The sequence below is a fragment of the Salvia splendens genome, chromosome 17 (assembly GCF_004379255.2).
Source record: "Salvia splendens isolate huo1 chromosome 17, SspV2, whole genome shotgun sequence".
Classification (NCBI taxonomy): Eukaryota; Viridiplantae; Streptophyta; class Magnoliopsida; order Lamiales; family Lamiaceae; genus Salvia; species Salvia splendens.
In genome coordinates, this window is record NC_056048.1 from 2,423,372 (window position 1) to 2,442,116 (window position 18,745).

The following is an 18,745-nucleotide window of genomic DNA, read 5'->3' on the forward strand; positions in this document are numbered from 1 at the left end:
AAAATAAATTTATGAGTTTTATTGAGGTGAAGTCTGGATAATTTCATTGTCAAGGAGTAGTATTCATTGGTATAACTTTATAAACTTTGATTTACAAAGAATACGCAAGAATTCCCAGTATTCACTATTGTAAGCACAATAATATCCTCCTTATTTTATCATTTTAAAATTTTCATCTTTATATGTCTCATTTATAATTTTAATAATATACTATGGTGGTGTTCGGTTTTTAAAATAAAATAATATTAAGATATAATTTAGGATTGAGTTCTGAGATTATTTTAGTTATAGGGGATTAGCTATGACTAATTATCTCATAATTATCCATCTAAGATTGAGTTGTGAGATTGAATCTCATGAACCAAACACACAACAAATTTAATCACGGATACAATTTTGCATACCGAACATCCCCTATAAATCTATAATAAATTATCTCCCTATAAATCTATAATAAATTATCTCACATTCCATTAATTGTTTTAATTCATATTTTATTATAAAAATGAGATATACATTTCAATAACTTCATCGTGTTTCTTAAAATCCGAGTTAAAACGTGATTTTGGACAGAGGTAGATATATATATTTGCATTTTGCCCCCCAATAGTTTCCCACGGCGGCGCCAGTTGGGGTGTTTGATTTTCTTCCGCCATTAAACCTTCCCCTTTTACTTCCTTATCTCAAAACCTAATTGCACAATCGCTCCACCTCACCGCCTACGCTTCTCCCTTTGCAGATCTCATTTCCCTCATTTTCCTATAGTCGCAGAGTGTAAACGCCGTGGTTTCAGCTGCCCCTCTTTGCGAGTAAGTTTTCACTCGGTGGATTAATTTTCCATCAAATTTAATGTCTCCAGATTTCCGTATCTTGCTTATATGAATGACCTGAGCTGTTTTAATTCATTGTTTAGTTTCTGTATTCCTGGCTACTAATCTAGGGTTTATCGACAGAATTGCATCACTTGTTTTGTTTTATGTTTCTGATTCACTATGGTTGCATGGAGCTAGGGTTTGGCATTGATTCTCGTTTGTTGTTTGCAGATTGGAATATGCTTGGTTCATTGCCAATATTGCCCCTGCCGGCACCGCCTGAAGACGGCGATCTCGGCCCGTTGCCCGCTTCTCAAGTGACTGAGGAATCTGATGATGAGAAAAATTTGGAGAATGAAGACCAGAAGATGGGCATTGATAAGCCCAGTGCTCCACCATCAGTAGCAACACACACTAGGTCCATCGGAGTTATTCACCCGCCTATAGACATTAGAACTATTGTAGACAAAACTGCTCAGTTTGTGGCAAAAAATGGACCGGAGTTTGAGAAAAGAATTATTGCAAGCAATGAAGGGAATGCGAAATTCAACTTTTTACGCGCCTCTGATCCTTACCATGCTTATTATCAGCACCGTCTAGCTGAATCTCGAGCACAGAATCAGAATGCTGCTGCGCAGCCTCCTCAGTCGGAGCCTGCCCCTGAATCAGTTAGTAGTACTCCAGCGGCTGATGCAAATGATGCCTCAGCCAAGCCTGACCCTTCTGCCAAATTCCGAACTGTACGTAAGGTTCTTGACCCACCAGAGGCAGAGCAATATACTGTTCGGCTTCCTGAGGGGATTACAGGGGAGGAATTGGATATAATTAAGCTCACTGCTCAGTTTGTGGCGAGAAACGGGAAGTCTTTTTTGACTGGTCTGACTAGTAGAGAGAGCACCAATCCTCAGTTTCATTTTCTAAGGCCAACACACAGTATGTTTATGTTCTTTACATCTCTTGCTGATGCTTATTCAAAAGTCTTGATGCCTCCCAAAGGGCTGTCTGATAAGCTAAAAAATAGCATCGTTGATATGACTACTGTCCTGGAACGCTGCTTAAATCGCCTTGAATGGGAACGGTCGCAAGAGCAGGCTAGGCAAAAAGCTGAAGATGAGATAGAGCAGGAGCGTCTGCAGATGGCTATGATTGACTGGCATGACTTTGTTGTGGTTGAGTCAATAGACTTTGCTGATGATGAGGATGAGGACTTACCTCCTCCAATGACACTTGAGGAAGTGATAAGAAGAAGCAAGATGTCAGCTATGGAGGAAGAAGATTTCGTTGAGCCTGGCAAGGAGGTAGAAATGGAAATGGATGAAGAAGAGGTCCAACTGGTTGAGGAGGGCATGAGGGCAGCAAGTCTGGAGGAGAATGGCGATGTGAAGAGGAATGAGGTCAAGGTTTTGCTAGAAGAGAACGAACCACCCATGCGAATTGTGAAAAATTGGAAGAGGCCCGAGGACAGAATCCCAGCTGAAAGGGATCCTACTAAATATGTCGTCTCTCCAATAACTGGCGAGCTTATTCCTATTAGTGAGATGTCCGAACACATGAGAATTTCTCTTATTGATCCCAAGTTTAAGGAACAGAAGGATAGGATGTTTGCTAAGATAAGAGAGACCACCCTTGCTGCGGACGATGAGATATCCAGGAATATTGTAGGACTTGCGAGAACACGTCCTGATATTTTTGGTACAACAGCAGAAGAAGTTTCTAATGCTGTGAAGGCTGAAATTGAAAAGAAGAAAGATGAGCAACCAAAACAGGTCATGTGGGATGGTCATACTGGAAGCATTGGCCGCACAGCCAGCCTGGCCTTGTCTCAGAATACTGGTATGGAGGACATAGGTGATGGTTTAAACAATGACGGCAGGAGCCTTCAGGGTCCAGCACCTCCTCCTCCTAGGCCTGGTATGCCATCAATCAGGCCACTACCTCCACCTCCTGGTCTCGCGTTAAATATTCCCAGGCCCCCCACAATTGTACAATATCCAAACCCAACCGGTACTGGTGGTGTTGCGCCACCTCCACCCGGGCCTCCTGTTGTCAATGTAATTCCTTCTATTCGCCCTCCACCTCCTTCAATGCCTATGATGCACGGGCAAAATCTTATGGGAAACTGTCCTCCAATGCCGCCATCTATGCCCTTGAATTCTAATATCCCTGTTCCACCACCACCTGGATCGCAGTTTACACCTTTGGGAGGTCACAGATTTCAACCAGGCATGCCTATGCCCCAGCCAGGTATGTCTATGGTTCCTCCACCTCCTATGCCCCTAGGCATGCCTCCACCACCACCACCTGAAGAGGCCCCTCCACCCCTTCCTGAAGAACCAGAGCCCAAGAGGCAAAGGCTTGACGACTCTTTGCTCATTCCAGAAGAACAGTTCCTTGCAAAACATCCTGTATGTATCTTCTTCCAGTCTTTTTCTCCTCTTTATGTTCAATTTGAATTCGTGTTGATACCTTTTGAGTTGCTCCTAATCTTCTCTTTAATGTTTATGTAATTCCAGGGTACTGCTCGTATTAGTATATCAGTGCCTAACACTGATGAAGGAAACCTGAAAGGACAAGTTTTGGAGATTGCTGTGCAGTCCTTGACTGAAACAGTTGCAAGTTTGAAAGAGAAAATTGCTGGGGAGATACAGCTTCCTTCAAATAAACAGAAGCTGAGTGGGAAGGCAGGGTTCCTCAAGGACAATTTGTCTCTTGCTTATTATAATATTGGACCTGGAGAGGCACTATCTCTTTCTCTTAGAGAACGTGGTGGTAGGAAGAGATGAGCTACATCAAACCATAGATCTTGTGAGATTCCGTGTTGAAAGTTCAGGCATATGGTCTTGTTATGAAATTGTTATACATTTTTGTTTTTTTTTGGTTTTTCCTCTGTTGATGTCTAGGGATATTGACAGTAATGTACTTATATCTTGAAATTTTAAGCCAGTGATATGGTATCTACAATTTGATTGACATAAATATTTTCTGCTAACTTTGCTGGTTTGAGTTGAGGTTGTATTATTGTATACTGTTTATGTGGCTGATCTGTTGCCTTATTTGTGTTCAGCCATCTTGTTTCACTCCTGGTGTTGTCGATGGCGACTCATGACTATTTGAAGTGGTTCTATATTGCTGCATCTGTTTTCTGACATCTTTCTTCTTATACATTGAGAAGGAAATATGGAGGTTTGGACACTCCTGTGTATTCTTATTACATGCGTTTATGCCGGTTTTAGCTCTCCTTTAACTAACTACGGTTTTAGCTCTCCTTTAACTAACTAATATTCTAGTCGATTCTGTTGCTCAGGGTTGTCTGAGACCTGTTGTTTGATGCATTTGGATTCTTGGGTAGCTCTCTGTTTAACTTTTGAATTTCTCAGGAAATGTTAAAATTTCTGCTTGAGCTAATTCCAATCTTGTAAAGAGTAGCAAATTGTTTGCATCATGAAATCTATGATATACAGAAACCAAAACCTTTCCCTTAATATACATCACAAGGTAGCCGGAATGTCAACTCGTATACTTTTGAAGGCTGTGTGTGTGTGGTTTACACCGTCTCTAAAACGTTATGTACAGAACCAATACTCTTTTGTGTGTTTATGACTAAGAACAGCATAGTGAAAAACTCTGGCTCTGGGACAGGACAGGGACATGATCTGCGGCGTGCAACTCAACTCACCATCTTAAACGGAGGAAGAATGCGCCAATGGTTCGTTGTCGTGATGGACAACCTGCTGATTCTGCTGGCTATCGAGAGGCATGTATTGTGACATGATAGCCATTATCTCTGAGTCCATGTAAGACTGCATGAAAAACCAGGTTACTATCTGCTCACAACAATTCAAAATCAAGAACAGAGAAGCTGTCTTTTGTGGCTGGTGGCTTACCCTTAGCCTGTATTTGTAGAATATGTAACCAGCTATTCCAACGCTCATCACTACGGCAAGCACCACAACGGTAAGAATCCCACTCAGTTTGGAGCTTTTCCTTTCTGCACACATTTAATTATCAGTAAACAGGCTTGATACGATCATACGATGGCATTGGCACCCAAGGTGCAAAATTAAAGAGTTCACCGTACCAATGCAGGTATCATGCTCGTTTATGTAGATTTGGTCTCCTCTGCAACTGCACTCAAATCCACCCCATGTATTCTTACAGCTACATCCATCACACTGACAGGCAGTCCCTAATTTGCACTCGTCCACGTCTACAAATGTACACCAACTGTGATCCAGAGTGTTTTCAACAGGTTGAAGCAGGTAAAAGTATCGAAGAGGAAAGTACCTTGACACGTTTTACCATCTCCGGAGAAGCCAGCCGGACAATGGCAGCCCGACAGATCATTGTCCTTGCACGCTGAGAACTTGACTCCATTCTTGTGTTCCGACCAGCAGCCTCCGTTGTTGACTGAGCACCTCCCCGGCCCAACAGCTGCAGACGGATCAAGATTCAGATTCACGCAGATCTCAACTAGTCTGAAGGTAATAATAAAATAATTACCGTGACATGCTTCGTATCCGTCTCCTTGAAACTGGATGCCGTTTACTAAAGGGCACTCGCAAACTCTTCCCCTGAATGTGTCCTTGCAGGCTGTTACATTAGATTCATTGTCGCGCCAACACCCTCCGTTATTCTCAAGGCACTGGTTTGTCTCTACATCTGTTGATCAACATTTTAATCACATCAATAATCATATAATCATAGGCACTAATAATAGTCATCATCTTTAATTTATTGTCTGTCTAAAAACCTCCGCTCAGGCAAATCGGAGGCTCTGTCGTCTCCTTAAACCCTGCACATACGGCTTTCAGCACGGCGTTCCTCTCCAACTTCCCTTCACCGACCAAAGCAATCTCATTCAGATATACAAAACATACCTCAAATCACACATACATAAGGTATATTTTTATATTTTCAACTAACCTCTGTATTGAACATTATTCATCACCATAGTTGGTAAGATGGTAACATCACCACGTGATCCATGACCAACCTAAACCCACATATAATTACATTTCAGCAACAATCACCAATTGAAAATTAGTTATTAAACCGAAGAACTTTCTTGACCTGAAGTTCTTGCTCGATTTTCAGGACTTCGTTCTCAGTATCAGCTTCTGGATCACCCATGCACTTGTTTATCTTCTCAACCGATATACCTACACCAAGATCAATCCCGGAAACTGATGTCCTCGGATTATGTTGATCGGGACATAAATGGAAAGGAATTTTCCTAAACTTACCAAGTGATTTCATGACTTCCTCTGCACAATCTTTGCTGTACCTGTTGTGCTTCATGGAGCACCTAATATGGAAATCAGAAACATAATCCCACCAAATCCAGGATCGGTTAGTCTGGTTAGCGACTCTGTGCACGCAGAGCTGCCTCAAATTCTCCAAGACGACGTCCTTCCCTGAATACCCCGAGCTGAAGTCCAGCTCAGGGTCGGGGGCGCAGTACCTTCCGCGGTTGATGCACTGCGACTTGCACTGCTCCGTCTGCACGAAGTCTCGCGGGCAATACCATGTGATGTAGTGTGGCGTGAACTGCGTGTACCCTCCTTTCTCGAGGATCTGGGCGTGGCCCTTGAAGTTCTTGATGAAGTTCATCTGCTCGTCGCAGCGGCTGCCGCACTCGTCGTTGCTGTTGGTCCAGAGCTCATACTCCACCCTCTCATCGGGGTGAGGCATCGATTCCGACCAGTCTATCTTGACCACGACGTCCTCGCCTTTCTTGAGGGCCTCCTTGAGTGTGTCGCCCAAAGGACGACCGATGAGAGCTGACGGGATGCCGATCTTCTCCACGTATCCGGCAGCTTCGGGGCTGCTGTCTTGGGGCGAGTCCATGGTGATGAGAGGTTCGTCTATGATGTCCGCTACTAGAACCGCCGACGCCCCTGCCTGCTGCCCGTTCCATACCTTCAGCGCGAAGAAGCACTCTGCACCCACAGAGTAAAACATTAGTGCCTAAGGTCAAAGGTCTCACGTTCGAGTAAAAAAAACAAAGCATGATGAGAGAAAACGAATCGACAACCTCCACGGTCGAGGAGGAGAATGGTGGGGCGAGACGACTTCGGCTTGAAGGGCCTATCTCCGTCGAAGGCGGAGCAGCCGACCTGGCCCTTGTCGGGGTAGACCAGAGTGCCGGTCAACGAGCCGCCGTAGTCGGGCACGCCGAAGTTTGCGATGGCAGCATCGTGCTTCGACCGCTTGTCGAAAGGCGACACCACGCTGATGCTGCTCTTCTCCACCACGAATCTTGATTCGACTGCTGTTGATAGTAGTAAAACTAGTGTTACTGCAAACACACAAGAGGCTGCCGTCGCCGTCTCCGTCGCCGCAGCCATGTCTCTCGGAGGAGAAGAAGGTGGCTTACACCGGTGTAGATGTGGTGTTTAACAATGAAGAATTAAGGGTGGGGAGAGAGGGGGATGGGGAAGACTTTGGCGTGAGGTCTACTATTCTTGTTTTATATTTCAAGAAAATGTTTGAATCATCTCAATACTAATTATATTATTACAAGTAGATGTTGCTGTTGGTCATACCATGACGTGAAGTTAACTACATAGTCATGAGCGTAAACAAAGGGCCAAACCCACGACGTGAAGAATGAGTCAAATTGGCCCTTGGATATTGAAAGAAGAGACGATTCCAAGGCTAACTTTCTACATTTTACTTTTCTTCTATTAGTAGAAGTCTTGACAATAGTAATGAGACGAGTGTCATTTAAATTGCATTTTTCTCACAAACTTTCAAATTGACAAATAATATCACAAAACTTTATCTGAGTTTGTTATTTCCCACCAGTTAATAAATTTTGGTTATATTAATGGATTTAAGAACAACTTAGGAGGGTGTGCTTCAAGAAAAATTATCCTCAAAGATTGAAAAACTTGAAGCGTATGAGAAATTACGAAAAAAAATTCATATCATGATATTATTTGTCGAAAATTTTTCGCCTGCGGGAAATAACAAACTCAGGTAAAGTTCGTGATATTATTTGCCAATTTAAAAGTTCGTGGGAAAAATCTAACTTTTGGAAAGTTCCACAATATTAGTGGCTAATATCCTACTCCCTCCGTCCCATAAGAATATACACTCTTTCCTTTTTAGTCCGTCCCACAAGAATATACATTTTCTAATTTTGGAAAGTCGAGGTAGGACTCATTCTTCACTAACAATACTTTACTTACTTTTTTCTCTCTACCTCTCTCTTACTTTACCAATTTTACATTAAAACCCGTGCCGTACCCAAAGTGCATATTCTTTGGGGACGGAGGGAGTATATCATAACTTCTTAAATTGAAATATAAACAATGATCAAGATTGCAGCTTATATTACAAAATAAAAAAGGATATGATAACAAATCAATGTTATTTTTAACAAAACAATGTTATTATATTTTTAGTGTTTTCCAAAATGTGCCAATATATGAAAAATGACATGGTTTGGTTTCATATCAGATTTGATTTTGCCTTATTAATTTTGATTTTGACCATCATCCGGTTACAATAAGTTGAAAAAATTGTGATTTTATATTCTTATTTTAAAAATTACCAGAAATGAACGAAAAATTATGATTTAAATGAAAATAATCCGTATTCATAATTTGTAAGTTTTGGTACTAAAATATTTAAATGAAAACAATCCATCCATATTCATAATTTGTAAGTTTTGGTACTAAAATACAAAGTATGTTAGTGTTTACCAGAAAATTGACTTCTTAGCTTGCTAATCACTTATCTTCATTTTAAAGTATGTTTGGTGCAATATTTTGATCATTCACTTTATTTCAGCCCACCTATAACTTCAAGCTCTCGCGTCCCATCATTTTTAGAAGGGATTTGCTATATTATTATGCTAGTTACTGCACTAGTTGGATATTAGATGGAACATGTTTATTTATTTATTTGGTACAGCAATTACATAATTATAATTAAATCGTTTTTGCGAGTGGCTAAAATATTAATATTGGTGACCTTGCAATATATCTTTCACATCCCCACCATAATCCAAATTAAAAAGTTTGGAAAATAATGTGAGAGGACTTGGTCATGGTTGACCATTTAAGCCGAGGTTAAATTAGGTGAATAATGATTTTATTTTATCATTTAATAGGTATTCGAGAAGAACGAATTGAAAATATCAAAATATTTACAATTTTTTGTCGTATTCAATATTTATGCATTAATGTCATAAGCTCTAATCTTGGTGTCGAATAGTCTATATTTTGATGATTTGATGGCCCCAAGGAATTGACTTCCATATTATACACATATTTATGGGATTGATGAGAATCAGATTATTGTAAAGACAAAAGTTTGTGTACATTCGAATGTACAGTTGCCCGGTGGGATTCATCCGATTATGATTCTTTGTTCCTACTTAACAAGATTAAGATTTAATTAAAAAGGATATATGGTATGATAAAATATTTGTGATAGTATTGTCACATGATATATCCAATCAATCATAATTATAGAAATTATTTTACTCTTTTTTTTATATTTTTTTTTTATGCAATTGTGATCAGTTGACTACACTATATAATAATATATCCAGACCACTTAATTTTTACATCCAGACCACCTAATTTTTACTAAGTGAGCCGTGTGCAAATTGCAATATTGAAACATGTACTCCCTATATTCACCAATAAGCGTCCCATTTTTTCATTTTTGTCCGTCCATCAATAAATGTATTTTTTTACTACTTTTGATAATAGACTCACATTCCATTAAAGTATTTCCCTCACATTTAACTATAAAACTAATACTCTCTCTGTCTTACTATAAGTGAGACGTTTCTTTTTTGTCTTTGTTTTGCGAATATGATAATAAATAGTTAAAATGGAGAGAAAGTAAAGCAAGAGAGTGAATAATATAAAAGAGAGTCACATCGGCATTATTCTCTTACTTACTTTACTTTCTATCCAATCTAACTATTTATATTATTTTTGCAAAACAACGAAAAGAAACGCATCACTTATAGTAGGACAAAGAGAGTACTACAATATAAAGGTATGATCCACATTCCACTGATATTTTCCACCCACTTTCTAAAACATATCTTAAAACTCGTATTTAGTCAAACTTGGCCTTATATTGATGGACGGGGGAGTATAAATTTGGCAAGATTTTAATTGTAGCTAGTACGGAAACCAGCCGAATATTACGACAATGTAGGCTATTTTAGAAAAAATAAAGCCCATATCATATTATTCCGATCCCACCACAAGGTCCGAAACAAAAACGGGCTTATTAACATTATAACTTGGGCCAAATATTGGGTCGATGGGCCCATAGGGGAGTGTTTTAGAGACTGACGTGTATAAATTACATGATCAATATTAATGTTCCAACTTTTCATTGGATATCCATGACTTGTGAAAATGATCAGTTGTTCACTGCAACAAATTAGTCATTTAATTTTAGTAAAAACTTAAAAAGCAAGATGATTAGCACATTAATGCGACGACGATCAAATATTAATTAAACAGAAAGTAACGTGGTACAAAACATTCTTCATTATGCATTCTTCACAACGAAAGCAGTTCAACCGCGCAACCCAGCGGCCACGCCGCCCCAATCAACGAGCCCTTATAATCCACATTCTTCACCACCGTCACCTCCTCAAACGAATCCAATCCAAATCCATCCACCAGCAAACTATACTCATACACCAGATCCATACACAGATACCCCAAATCCCCCTCCTCAATCGCCGGAAAAATCGCCTTCATACTCTCCACATCCGCTCGGCACGCGCGCTTCGCCGCCTCTCTGTACGCAATCGGCCGGATCCTCGCCGCATTCGCCGCCGTATCCACGATCCCGCTCTGCACGATCACGATTATCACCGATTCAATTCCGAAATTGATTGATTTTTTCGTCAATTGAATCACCTACCTCGGCGGCGGTGTCGTAGAAGTACGAGGCGATGTAGAGGTTGCTGAATCCGTCTCCGCCGCCGCCGCTCCAGACGCCGTCGAAGGTGCAGTTGCTGCGCGGGCACGGCGCGTCGATTTTGAGTACCTTCCGCGATAACGCTCTGCATCTCCGCAGGTTTGTGCCGGAGCGCGGCGGCTTCGCGGTGTAGACCTCGCCGTTGTAGTCGTAGGTAGATTCGTAACCGTTGGTGACGCATGGATTGCCGCGATCTCCGGTGATGTTGAGGCTCTGAGCTCGTGCCGCTCCCAAGCCGTAGTTCAAGTAGCTGCAGAAATCGGATTCGATCTGTAAGTGTTTCATCTCGAATTTGAGCAAAATCGACACCGATTGCAATACCTATGGGTGTAGAGGTTATAATTAGTTCCTAAAATCAGCTTTTGGAAGACGTAGGCGTCTCCTTGCGGCGATGCGGATGGGGCGGTTGAAGCGGCGGAATCAGAGATAGCATACGCCATTTGCACCGATCCTCCGCCGAGATCCACCACACCTACGGTATGTGAGAATCCTCCACTTAAACTCTCTAGCAAATAGTTGATTGCGATCTGAAATGCATACAGTGACGTCATTGTTGATGAAATAAAAGAGATGAAGCTGATGATTGGATAATTGAAGGAGGCATTACCCATATGTAAGCGCCTTCATCTGTTCCTTGAAGAACTGTGATCCATTCTGGCCTGTAATCAAGGCTGCTTTCCTGCTCAAAATACTCCTTCACCTACAAGGAATTAATTTAGTTTATAAATACTGCAATTTATGGTTATAGATATATTAATTAAATGCTTACTGCTTCCAATATGGCGTCGGAAGCGTTGCCGGGCAAGAGGCGAAGACCAGCGGTTGCCTGCAGAGACAGAGGAAGCAGTAAGTAATGTTACTCTTTTCCCTATTCCAAGTTGTTAGGTCTATTAATAAAAACACTAACATTATAGACGAAACATTAGAACTCATCACAAAAAACTCGCCTATGAAGAGAGGGTCCATTTGATTTATAAACCACACATTAGTTGCTTTGCTCAATCATACCACCACTCTGAGTCGTTAGGCTTATCAATAAAAGCACTAACATTAGGGACAAAATATTTGAACTCATTCCAAAACATTAGCGAGGGGAGAGTCCATTTGATCTATAAACCACACACCAATTGCTTTACACAATCAGACCATCACTTCGAGTCGTTAGGCCTCTATCAATGCTAGCACCAATATTACTGATGAAACATTAGAACTCATTTGCTGCGATTCTTCCTGAATAGCCTGGATTCTCCCATCAAGAGTCATTTTGAAAGTCCTTTTTAAACTTCCGTCTGAATATGATAAAGCCTATAAAACAAAAAGCTACGCTCTCCATCCACAAAAATAGTCACATTTTGCCATTTTGGGATATTCACTAGTCTCATTTCTAAAAATGGAAAGTTTCTCTCGCATACTTTACCTACTTTTTCTCACTATCTATCTTACTTTACCTACTTTTTCTCCTCCTCTCTTACTTACTTTACCAATTTCTCATTAAAACTCATGCCGTCCACAAATGGAACTATTTTTTATGGACGGAGGGAGTACTATCTAGATGGTCCATTTAATCTATAAACCACACCCGTTGCTTTACACAATTAGGCCACCACTCCTACTTATAGGCTTATCAATGAAATCGCTAATGCCTACTGACTAAACATTAGAATTCATCCAAAAAAACTAGCCTATCAGAAAGAATCCGTTTGATTTATAAATCACATACCGGTTGCGATTGCTTTACACAATCGAGATTAGATACTAGAGTTCGTAACAGTAATTGTGAAACTAGTGAGTTAATTAAGTAGGAGAGAGACCCCGAGTTTAAGTGGTGTGGTAGAGCGCAGTTCTTGTGGAACGACTGCTTCGGCTTGGTCTAAGAGCGGTCTCAAGGAGTCGGCTGCAGCCTTGGGATCATCTGCGTATGAACTCAGACCTGGTGTAATCTGCATGCCCATTCACAAACACTTGCATATAAAATAGTTGCAATTATTAAAAGTTATACATATATAGTTATGAACTGGAAATATGTTTGAGTAGTTATACATAGAGATGTTGATTACATACCGCTTGATAAAACTCGAATTCTTGGTCAATCGGGAGGAGACCCATGTCGCTGTCGAAGTTGAACACGTGAACTCGGGAGCCCGTGCTTCCGGCGTCGAAAACTGCTGCATATTTCTGCTGCTCTACATTTGGGGCAAGGCCAAGCAACGATAGCACCACTAGCAAACGTTCTATAAACATTTTTTTGTGAATTTACTTTGGTTTGGTTGAATTGTGGTACAAAACGAATATATTTATAAATCTATTACTATTCATCTAATAGAGTAATATGAGTACTAATTTAACTTAACTTTAACATCAATGGCCAATGCCGAAATTAGCATGAATAACGTGCTATACTTAAGCATCATGTCATTATACTAAGAGCATCCGCAACGGTGGCGCTGCTCGCCACCGCCGTCCGCGCCGCTGGCACGGACGCCACCCGCCGCCGCTGGCACGGCGCTGCTCGATGCATCAAGCAGCGCCGTGCCAGCGAGCAGCTGACGTGGCGCGCCCTCATTCGTCAACGGCATAGCCGTTGGGTTTAAATAAATTTTTTTTTAAAAAAAATCTATTTTTAATTAAAAAAACCGATAAAAAAAAATTCACTTCCCAAAAAAATTATATCCGTTTATAACCGTTTTAATTTTTTTTTTTTTACCCCAAAAATACACACTTTCATTTATAAATACTCCCAATTTCACTCCCAAAAATTCACATCAAACTACACAATTCTCATCATCATTCTCTCATCTCCATTCTCATCTTCAATCTCTCATATCCATTTTCATCTTCATTCTCTCATACCCTACAACATCACTATGTCCGGCCAAGGCGATAACCCTACGGGCTCCCACGGTTGGAACCCTGAATGGTTCGGTTCACAACCGTTTCCTAGTCCGGAAACGGAATATTCGGCCCCTCCTCAAACCCAAGATTCAGCCGTTCCGGGTGGCTACCGTCCATACCCAATCGACGACCAAGGTGCCTCCGAAGGACGATACGGGTGGACACCGGAGCCTAGGCCGACCGCCCCCTCCCAACCTCCGCAAGCTCTTACTCGCGGCAGCGGTGTCCGCACACCGTACACGCCGGCGGAGATGGATAAATTGTTCAAGGCGTACTTCGAAATCTCCGAAGATGCGGCGGTTGGCACGAACCAATCGGGCGATCACTTTTGGTGGCGCGTATCTCGCCGGTACAATGCAAACCGGCCGCCGGGAACGATCGAGCGCAACGAGAGTACGGTGCGCAACTGCATCGACCGAGCCAACGACGAAATTGGCAAGTTCAATGGCTATTTCCTCCAGGAGTCGCGGAATGCCGGGAGCGGCCGGAGCGAGGTCGACATCATCATTGCGGCGCTGAGCACATACCAATCCATGAACGGTAAGTCGTTCAAGTACCTCAACGTTTGGCAGGAAACGCGGTTCCACCTGAGGTATCTGGGAGGCGTAACATCCTCCTCTAGCGGCTCCTCCAAACGGTCAAGGTCGGTATCCCTATCCGACTCCGGCTCCGAAGAAGTGGCTAGCCAACTCGCCGGAGCTAACTTGGGTAGCCCCGACGCCGGACCAAGCGGTTCCCAACGCCGACCGCAAGGAAGGAAGAAGGCGGCGGCCGAGCGCCGGCACTCCGTGACTCCATCGGCCCCCGCCCCCGAACCCGCACCCTATGTTCCACCTCCACCCCCGAACAACTCGTTGTGGGCCCTTTTGGCCCAACTCAATATGGCCGATAGGTCAACTATGACCCCCACGCAACTTCAAACGCACGAGGGCATGATAGTGGGTCTCCAAAAACAATTGGGGTTGTTGCCGCCGGATGAGTAGTCTTCCTCGGGTAATATTAGCCAATAATTATGTAATTTTTAATTTTTAGTATTTTAATTATGTAATTTTTAATTTTTAGGATTTTAATTATGTCTTTTTTATTTTATTTGTATTTTGTAATATTTATTGTGATTTTTTAATGAATTTTAGTATTATGGAAATATTTATGTTTAATTGAATATTAAATTAATTGTGCTCGTCCTTGCGGAAGAGCACAGTTGTGGGTGTTGTGCTCTTGCCAGAGAGCAGGCATGAATAGTACCGTCCGGGCCCACAACCGTGCCGCTGGCAAGAGCACGGTTGTGGATGCTCTAATGCTCATTTAACCTTTACCACCAAAGGCCAATGCCAAAACTAGCATAAAAAACGTGTAATAATTAACATCATTTCATTTACATCATTAAACCCATAAAGTAATTCACTTTTTGTCAATTTTATCATTTATATTTTTTTATTTTTTTGTCATTTTTAGACATAATTTCCGGTATCCACACCTTTTTTCATTTATTTACAATATAGCTACATGATCCACCATTATTTCATTTTCATCCCACTCTTATCTAATAAAGTGAGATCATTTTTTATTCATAATATATTTTATTTATTTATTTATTAAAATATATGCTATAACTATTTTGTGGGACGCAGGCATAGTTATTTTCTGTTCCTCTTCAAACTGATTAATCATTTTATATTGACGCATAATCCTCATTTAATTGACGCATATTCCCTAATCCCTACTTCACTCAACTCTAACCTTTTTTCTTCTTTAAATTCCTATTGTTTTTCGGCAGCATTCGAGATACGAATCCAAAATATAAATGGTGAAACGTCCTAATGAGATTAAATCCATGACCACGACAATATAAATACTCTTTAGGTTGCTTTATGTCTCAATATTTTACTAAAACTTGTACTATGAAACACATTATTGAAGACAGAGAAACAATCTGGACTCCACATATTGGAAATTAAAATAATCCGTCCATCGGCAAATAATTATTTCATATTTTCTCTTACCACCATCCGTAAATAACTATCTCATTTACCTTTTACTCCATCCGTCTCATTGGTGTTGAGTCTTAATCCTTTTTAGGTCGTCCTATTTCAGTCCTATTACAGTTAAGTCATTTTTTTACAAAATCCAACACTTATTTAATCTCTTTTACTTTATTCTATTATTTTTATTTTCTCTCATTATCTCACGTACTTTATTTTCTCTCTTCTATTTTATTCACACTTTCACTTAACCAACTCATTAAATATTTATTCTTTACTCTCCATACCAAAAAGAAAATCATCAATACATGTGACATATAGAGAGTACTATTTTGATAAATAGACCTCATGTTCTATTAACTCCTATTATTCACATTTTATTGTATACGACTAATATATAAAAATAAAACACACTCAACTTAACTAACTTTTCCATCCACTTTCTTTTACATTTTTTAAAATTCAAGCTGAGTCAAAGACAATTTATTATGGACAAAGGGAATATATGCTTGTATTAAGTGATTGGTGTCACGCCCGCATTTCCTAAGGATAGGAAGTACGGTGGACCGCGACTAGGGGAGGAATAAAGAAGCGGGGAAGAAATGGGAGAACAAGAATACTTGACCCGAAAACGTTTAATTAGAGGAAGTTCACTTCAAAACAATGTACTGTAGCGACATTTCTAAAGTTAAAGTAAACAGAGTTTAAATGAAAACATTGTATCGGATTACAAAGCAGCGGAACAGACCAAGAGATAGATAATGCCGGGTATGACGACACGACACCATCCAAAAGGCAAAGTAAAAACACAATTTTGACTTTAATTGCTCAACATCCGTCATCCCCATCGTCGCTCAACCTGCACATTAAGAAAACAACATGCAGGGCTGAGTACTTATTGCACTCAGTGGACACACGCCAAAATCATAGTTTGTCATGCCATATCAGTGTAACCTTGGGGTTTTAAGTGTAAGAAAATAACCCAAGTACACTAAAACATATTTCATAAATTCGACTGCGCAGTCATTTTCAGATATTGCTACCCTTATTCCCACCATCATACACTATCTGATCCAAAGGGTGACAAGGGGCGTGGCCACACCCCAGGTCAACTAGACCGGCCAACTTGCTCTCAGATGGCTCCCGGTCTCGTGTACACTAGCCTGAGGGTTCGCAGCCCAACAGACCCGAATTCGATTAAACATATGTGGTAAACCACTTCAGATAGGTTTCAAAACAAAACAGTTGGCAAGACAAACAGTTCATCTCCATAAACATTTCCGGAACAGCGTCCGTATTAAAGATAACCCACAAAATAGTAGGGTAGAAAAGCCCACCTCAATTGCTTAGCTTTTAAATAGTTCCCTTCTTCAACCACAATTTCCTCGTAAAAGATCACCCTTTTGAAAGATAAATAAATATCATAATTAGAGTCAGGAAAGACGAGGTTTAAACGACAATGCATGATTCCTACGTGGATGACTTCAACATCTAGCACGTTACACGTACACACACTTAACAACATCTTATAAGCCAATCACACAAAATCACACGTCCGGAACACACCACGCACGCACCCGACACGCATACAACGTACTCAAGACGCGCACACGACACACACGCAACACTCATACTCCCGGCATACCCTCACTGTGCAAACGGCTCACTTGGCTCGGAAAAGGTTCGGAAAAAGGATCGGCGTCTCGGCCTGGCTCGGTGTCTCGGCCGCCTGGCTCGGCACCTCGGCCGGCTGTCTCGCCGCCTGGCTCGGCACCTCGGCCGACTGTCTCGGCCGTCTGGCTCGGCACCTCGGCCGACTGTCTCGGCCGCCTGGCTCGGCACCTCGGCCGACCGTCTCGGCCGCCTGGCTCGGCACCTCGGCCGACCGTCTCGGCCGCCTGGCTCGGCACTGGCTCGGCGTCTGTCTCGGCATCTGGCTCGGCACCTGGCGCGGCACCTGGCCCGATCAAGTGTACACCCGTTTTCCCCCAACCCACGATTCTCAAACCTTATACGACATTCCCACCATACATTCTACATCCCAAAACACACCCAAACTCATGGGATCAACCCTTCAAAACTCTCCACAACACTGCCCTAGGCCGAACCCCAAAGCTCTCAGCCAACACACACAAACCACCCGAACCAAACGCTGTTTTCCCCGAGCCATCCCCTGGCCAAACACATCCACATACCTCACACTATCGAAGCACCCAGAATCACCCCCATTGCACACAAATACATCCCCCAAAAACATACATCCATCAGAAAAGCGCAGTTCACTTACAAAAATCATTATAAAATCATCCGACATCCAATGAAGCTGAAATTTACACACCACACAGAAGACACACCAAAGTTTAAACAGTTAAAATTTCGTACTAAAAGGAGATCGTTTGCTCAGTCAAAAAGGGGTCGGAACCCACTGTCAGTCACCACCGAAGACATACCCCACACAAACACATAACCACAAAGCCTATTCAGCATCTAAAACATTCAAAACGTCCTAAATGCATGTGTTTTCGAAATTATCATGAGTTAGGGTCTTGGGTTACCTTTCCCGGATAGTTCAAACGTAGTTCAAACGCTTTACTTCCTCTTCCGACTCCGATTCACAACGAGAGAGAGTAACACCTTGAAGAATCCAAGATTCGATGAGAGGGAGTGAAAGGAAAAAGGTGAGAACCGAGGGGGAGAAAGAGAGAAGCCTTACCGGTGAGAGAACAACTTCGAGAGAGAGAGAAATGAGCGACGGTGAGAGGGAAAGGTTGAGAGAGAGTAGATAGTTTTTTTTTTTCTATTTTGGATCGGTTGTGAGGAGTGGGGAGAGGTTGAGAAATTAGTGGGAGAGGGGGAGGGGTTTTCGAAAAAGAGAGAGGGAGAGGGAGAGAAAACAATTAGTTAATTAGGATGTTTAATTCATTGATTAATTAATTATCCCAACTAACAAATGCTTAGGTAAAAACATATCCACAAAAAAAAAAAAAATAAACAAATAAGATTTACCAACCATATCTTAAACAAGATATTCACAAAAATTCAAACCTTACTTAAAAGAATAAAATTCTATATATATATTTTTTTTTTTCGGAT

At 41.5% G+C, this 18,745-nt stretch overlaps 3 protein-coding genes and 1 long non-coding RNA gene across 6 annotated transcripts; 2 read left to right on the forward strand and 2 right to left on the reverse strand.

Moving 5' to 3' along the window:
- The first annotated feature begins 572 nt into the window (after window positions 1-572).
- Window positions 573-4,041, forward strand: LOC121775590 (probable splicing factor 3A subunit 1). Of its 2 annotated transcripts, XM_042172694.1 has the most exons (4): window positions 573-809; window positions 1,044-3,217; window positions 3,326-3,617; window positions 3,877-4,041. In XM_042172694.1, exons 2-3 carry the CDS (start codon window positions 1,052-1,054, stop codon window positions 3,593-3,595), a joined length of 2,436 nt encoding a protein of 811 aa, XP_042028628.1. In that variant the 5' UTR covers window positions 573-809; window positions 1,044-1,051; the 3' UTR covers window positions 3,596-3,617; window positions 3,877-4,041. The 2 variants fall into 2 exon arrangements, with proteins under 2 accessions (XP_042028628.1, XP_042028627.1); XM_042172693.1 differs by lacking the exon at window positions 3,877-4,041 and having other exon boundaries at window positions 574-809; window positions 3,326-3,801.
- Window positions 4,042-4,268: 227 nt separating this feature from the next.
- LOC121775591 (vacuolar-sorting receptor 6-like) lies at window positions 4,269-7,418 on the reverse strand. 2 transcript variants are annotated; one of them, XM_042172696.1, is made up of 10 exons: window positions 6,847-7,326; window positions 6,056-6,751; window positions 5,883-5,971; window positions 5,736-5,805; window positions 5,563-5,646; window positions 5,313-5,471; window positions 5,097-5,243; window positions 4,891-5,019; window positions 4,697-4,800; window positions 4,269-4,612 (listed from the first exon to the last, which is right to left on the reverse strand). In XM_042172696.1, exons 1-10 carry the CDS (start codon window positions 7,157-7,159, stop codon window positions 4,493-4,495), a joined length of 1,911 nt encoding a protein of 636 aa, XP_042028630.1. In that variant the 5' UTR covers window positions 7,160-7,326; the 3' UTR covers window positions 4,269-4,492. The 2 variants fall into 2 exon arrangements, with proteins under 2 accessions (XP_042028630.1, XP_042028629.1); XM_042172695.1 differs by having other exon boundaries at window positions 5,883-6,751; window positions 6,847-7,418.
- On the forward strand, window positions 4,488-6,047 carry LOC121775592. Its single transcript, XR_006045157.1, has 6 exons — window positions 4,488-4,628; window positions 4,716-4,766; window positions 5,062-5,293; window positions 5,402-5,457; window positions 5,573-5,710; window positions 5,907-6,047. It is a non-coding gene; the product is annotated as an uncharacterized LOC121775592 (long non-coding RNA).
- A 2,852-nt stretch (window positions 7,419-10,270) lies between the features above and the next one.
- LOC121775216 (apyrase-like) lies at window positions 10,271-13,242 on the reverse strand. The gene is made up of 7 exons (XM_042172251.1): window positions 12,840-13,242; window positions 12,590-12,718; window positions 11,548-11,604; window positions 11,386-11,478; window positions 11,100-11,305; window positions 10,722-11,028; window positions 10,271-10,651 (listed from the first exon to the last, which is right to left on the reverse strand). Exons 1-7 carry the CDS (start codon window positions 13,017-13,019, stop codon window positions 10,352-10,354), a joined length of 1,272 nt encoding a protein of 423 aa, XP_042028185.1. The 5' UTR covers window positions 13,020-13,242; the 3' UTR covers window positions 10,271-10,351.
- Between the last annotated feature and the right edge of the window lie 5,503 nt (window positions 13,243-18,745).

Bases quoted from the DNA above. Each gene is read 5' to 3' on its own strand.
- LOC121775591 (XM_042172695.1), bottom strand. From the start codon at position 7,159: ATGGCTGCGGCGACGGAGACGGCGACGGCAGCCTCTTGTGTGTTTGCA. The intron at 5,472-5,562 runs GTTTTTAGACAG...GTTGATCAACAG, and splicing joins TCCGATTTGCCTGAGCGGAG to ATGTAGAGACAAACCAGTGC. The intron at 4,613-4,696 runs GTAAGCCACCAG...TTTTTCATGCAG, and splicing joins TCTACAAATACAGGCTAAGG to TCTTACATGGACTCAGAGAT.
- LOC121775216 (XM_042172251.1), bottom strand. From the start codon at position 13,019: ATGTTTATAGAACGTTTGCTAGTGGTGCTATCGTTGCTTGGCCTTGCC. The intron at 11,479-11,547 runs GTAAGCATTTAA...AATTCCTTGTAG, and splicing joins CCGACGCCATATTGGAAGCA to GTGAAGGAGTATTTTGAGCA. The intron at 11,306-11,385 runs GTAATGCCTCCT...TATGCATTTCAG, and splicing joins ATGAAGGCGCTTACATATGG to ATCGCAATCAACTATTTGCT.
- LOC121775590 (XM_042172694.1), top strand. From the start codon at position 1,052: ATGCTTGGTTCATTGCCAATATTGCCCCTGCCGGCACCGCCTGAAGAC. The intron at 3,218-3,325 runs GTATGTATCTTC...ATGTAATTCCAG, and splicing joins AGTTCCTTGCAAAACATCCT to GGTACTGCTCGTATTAGTAT.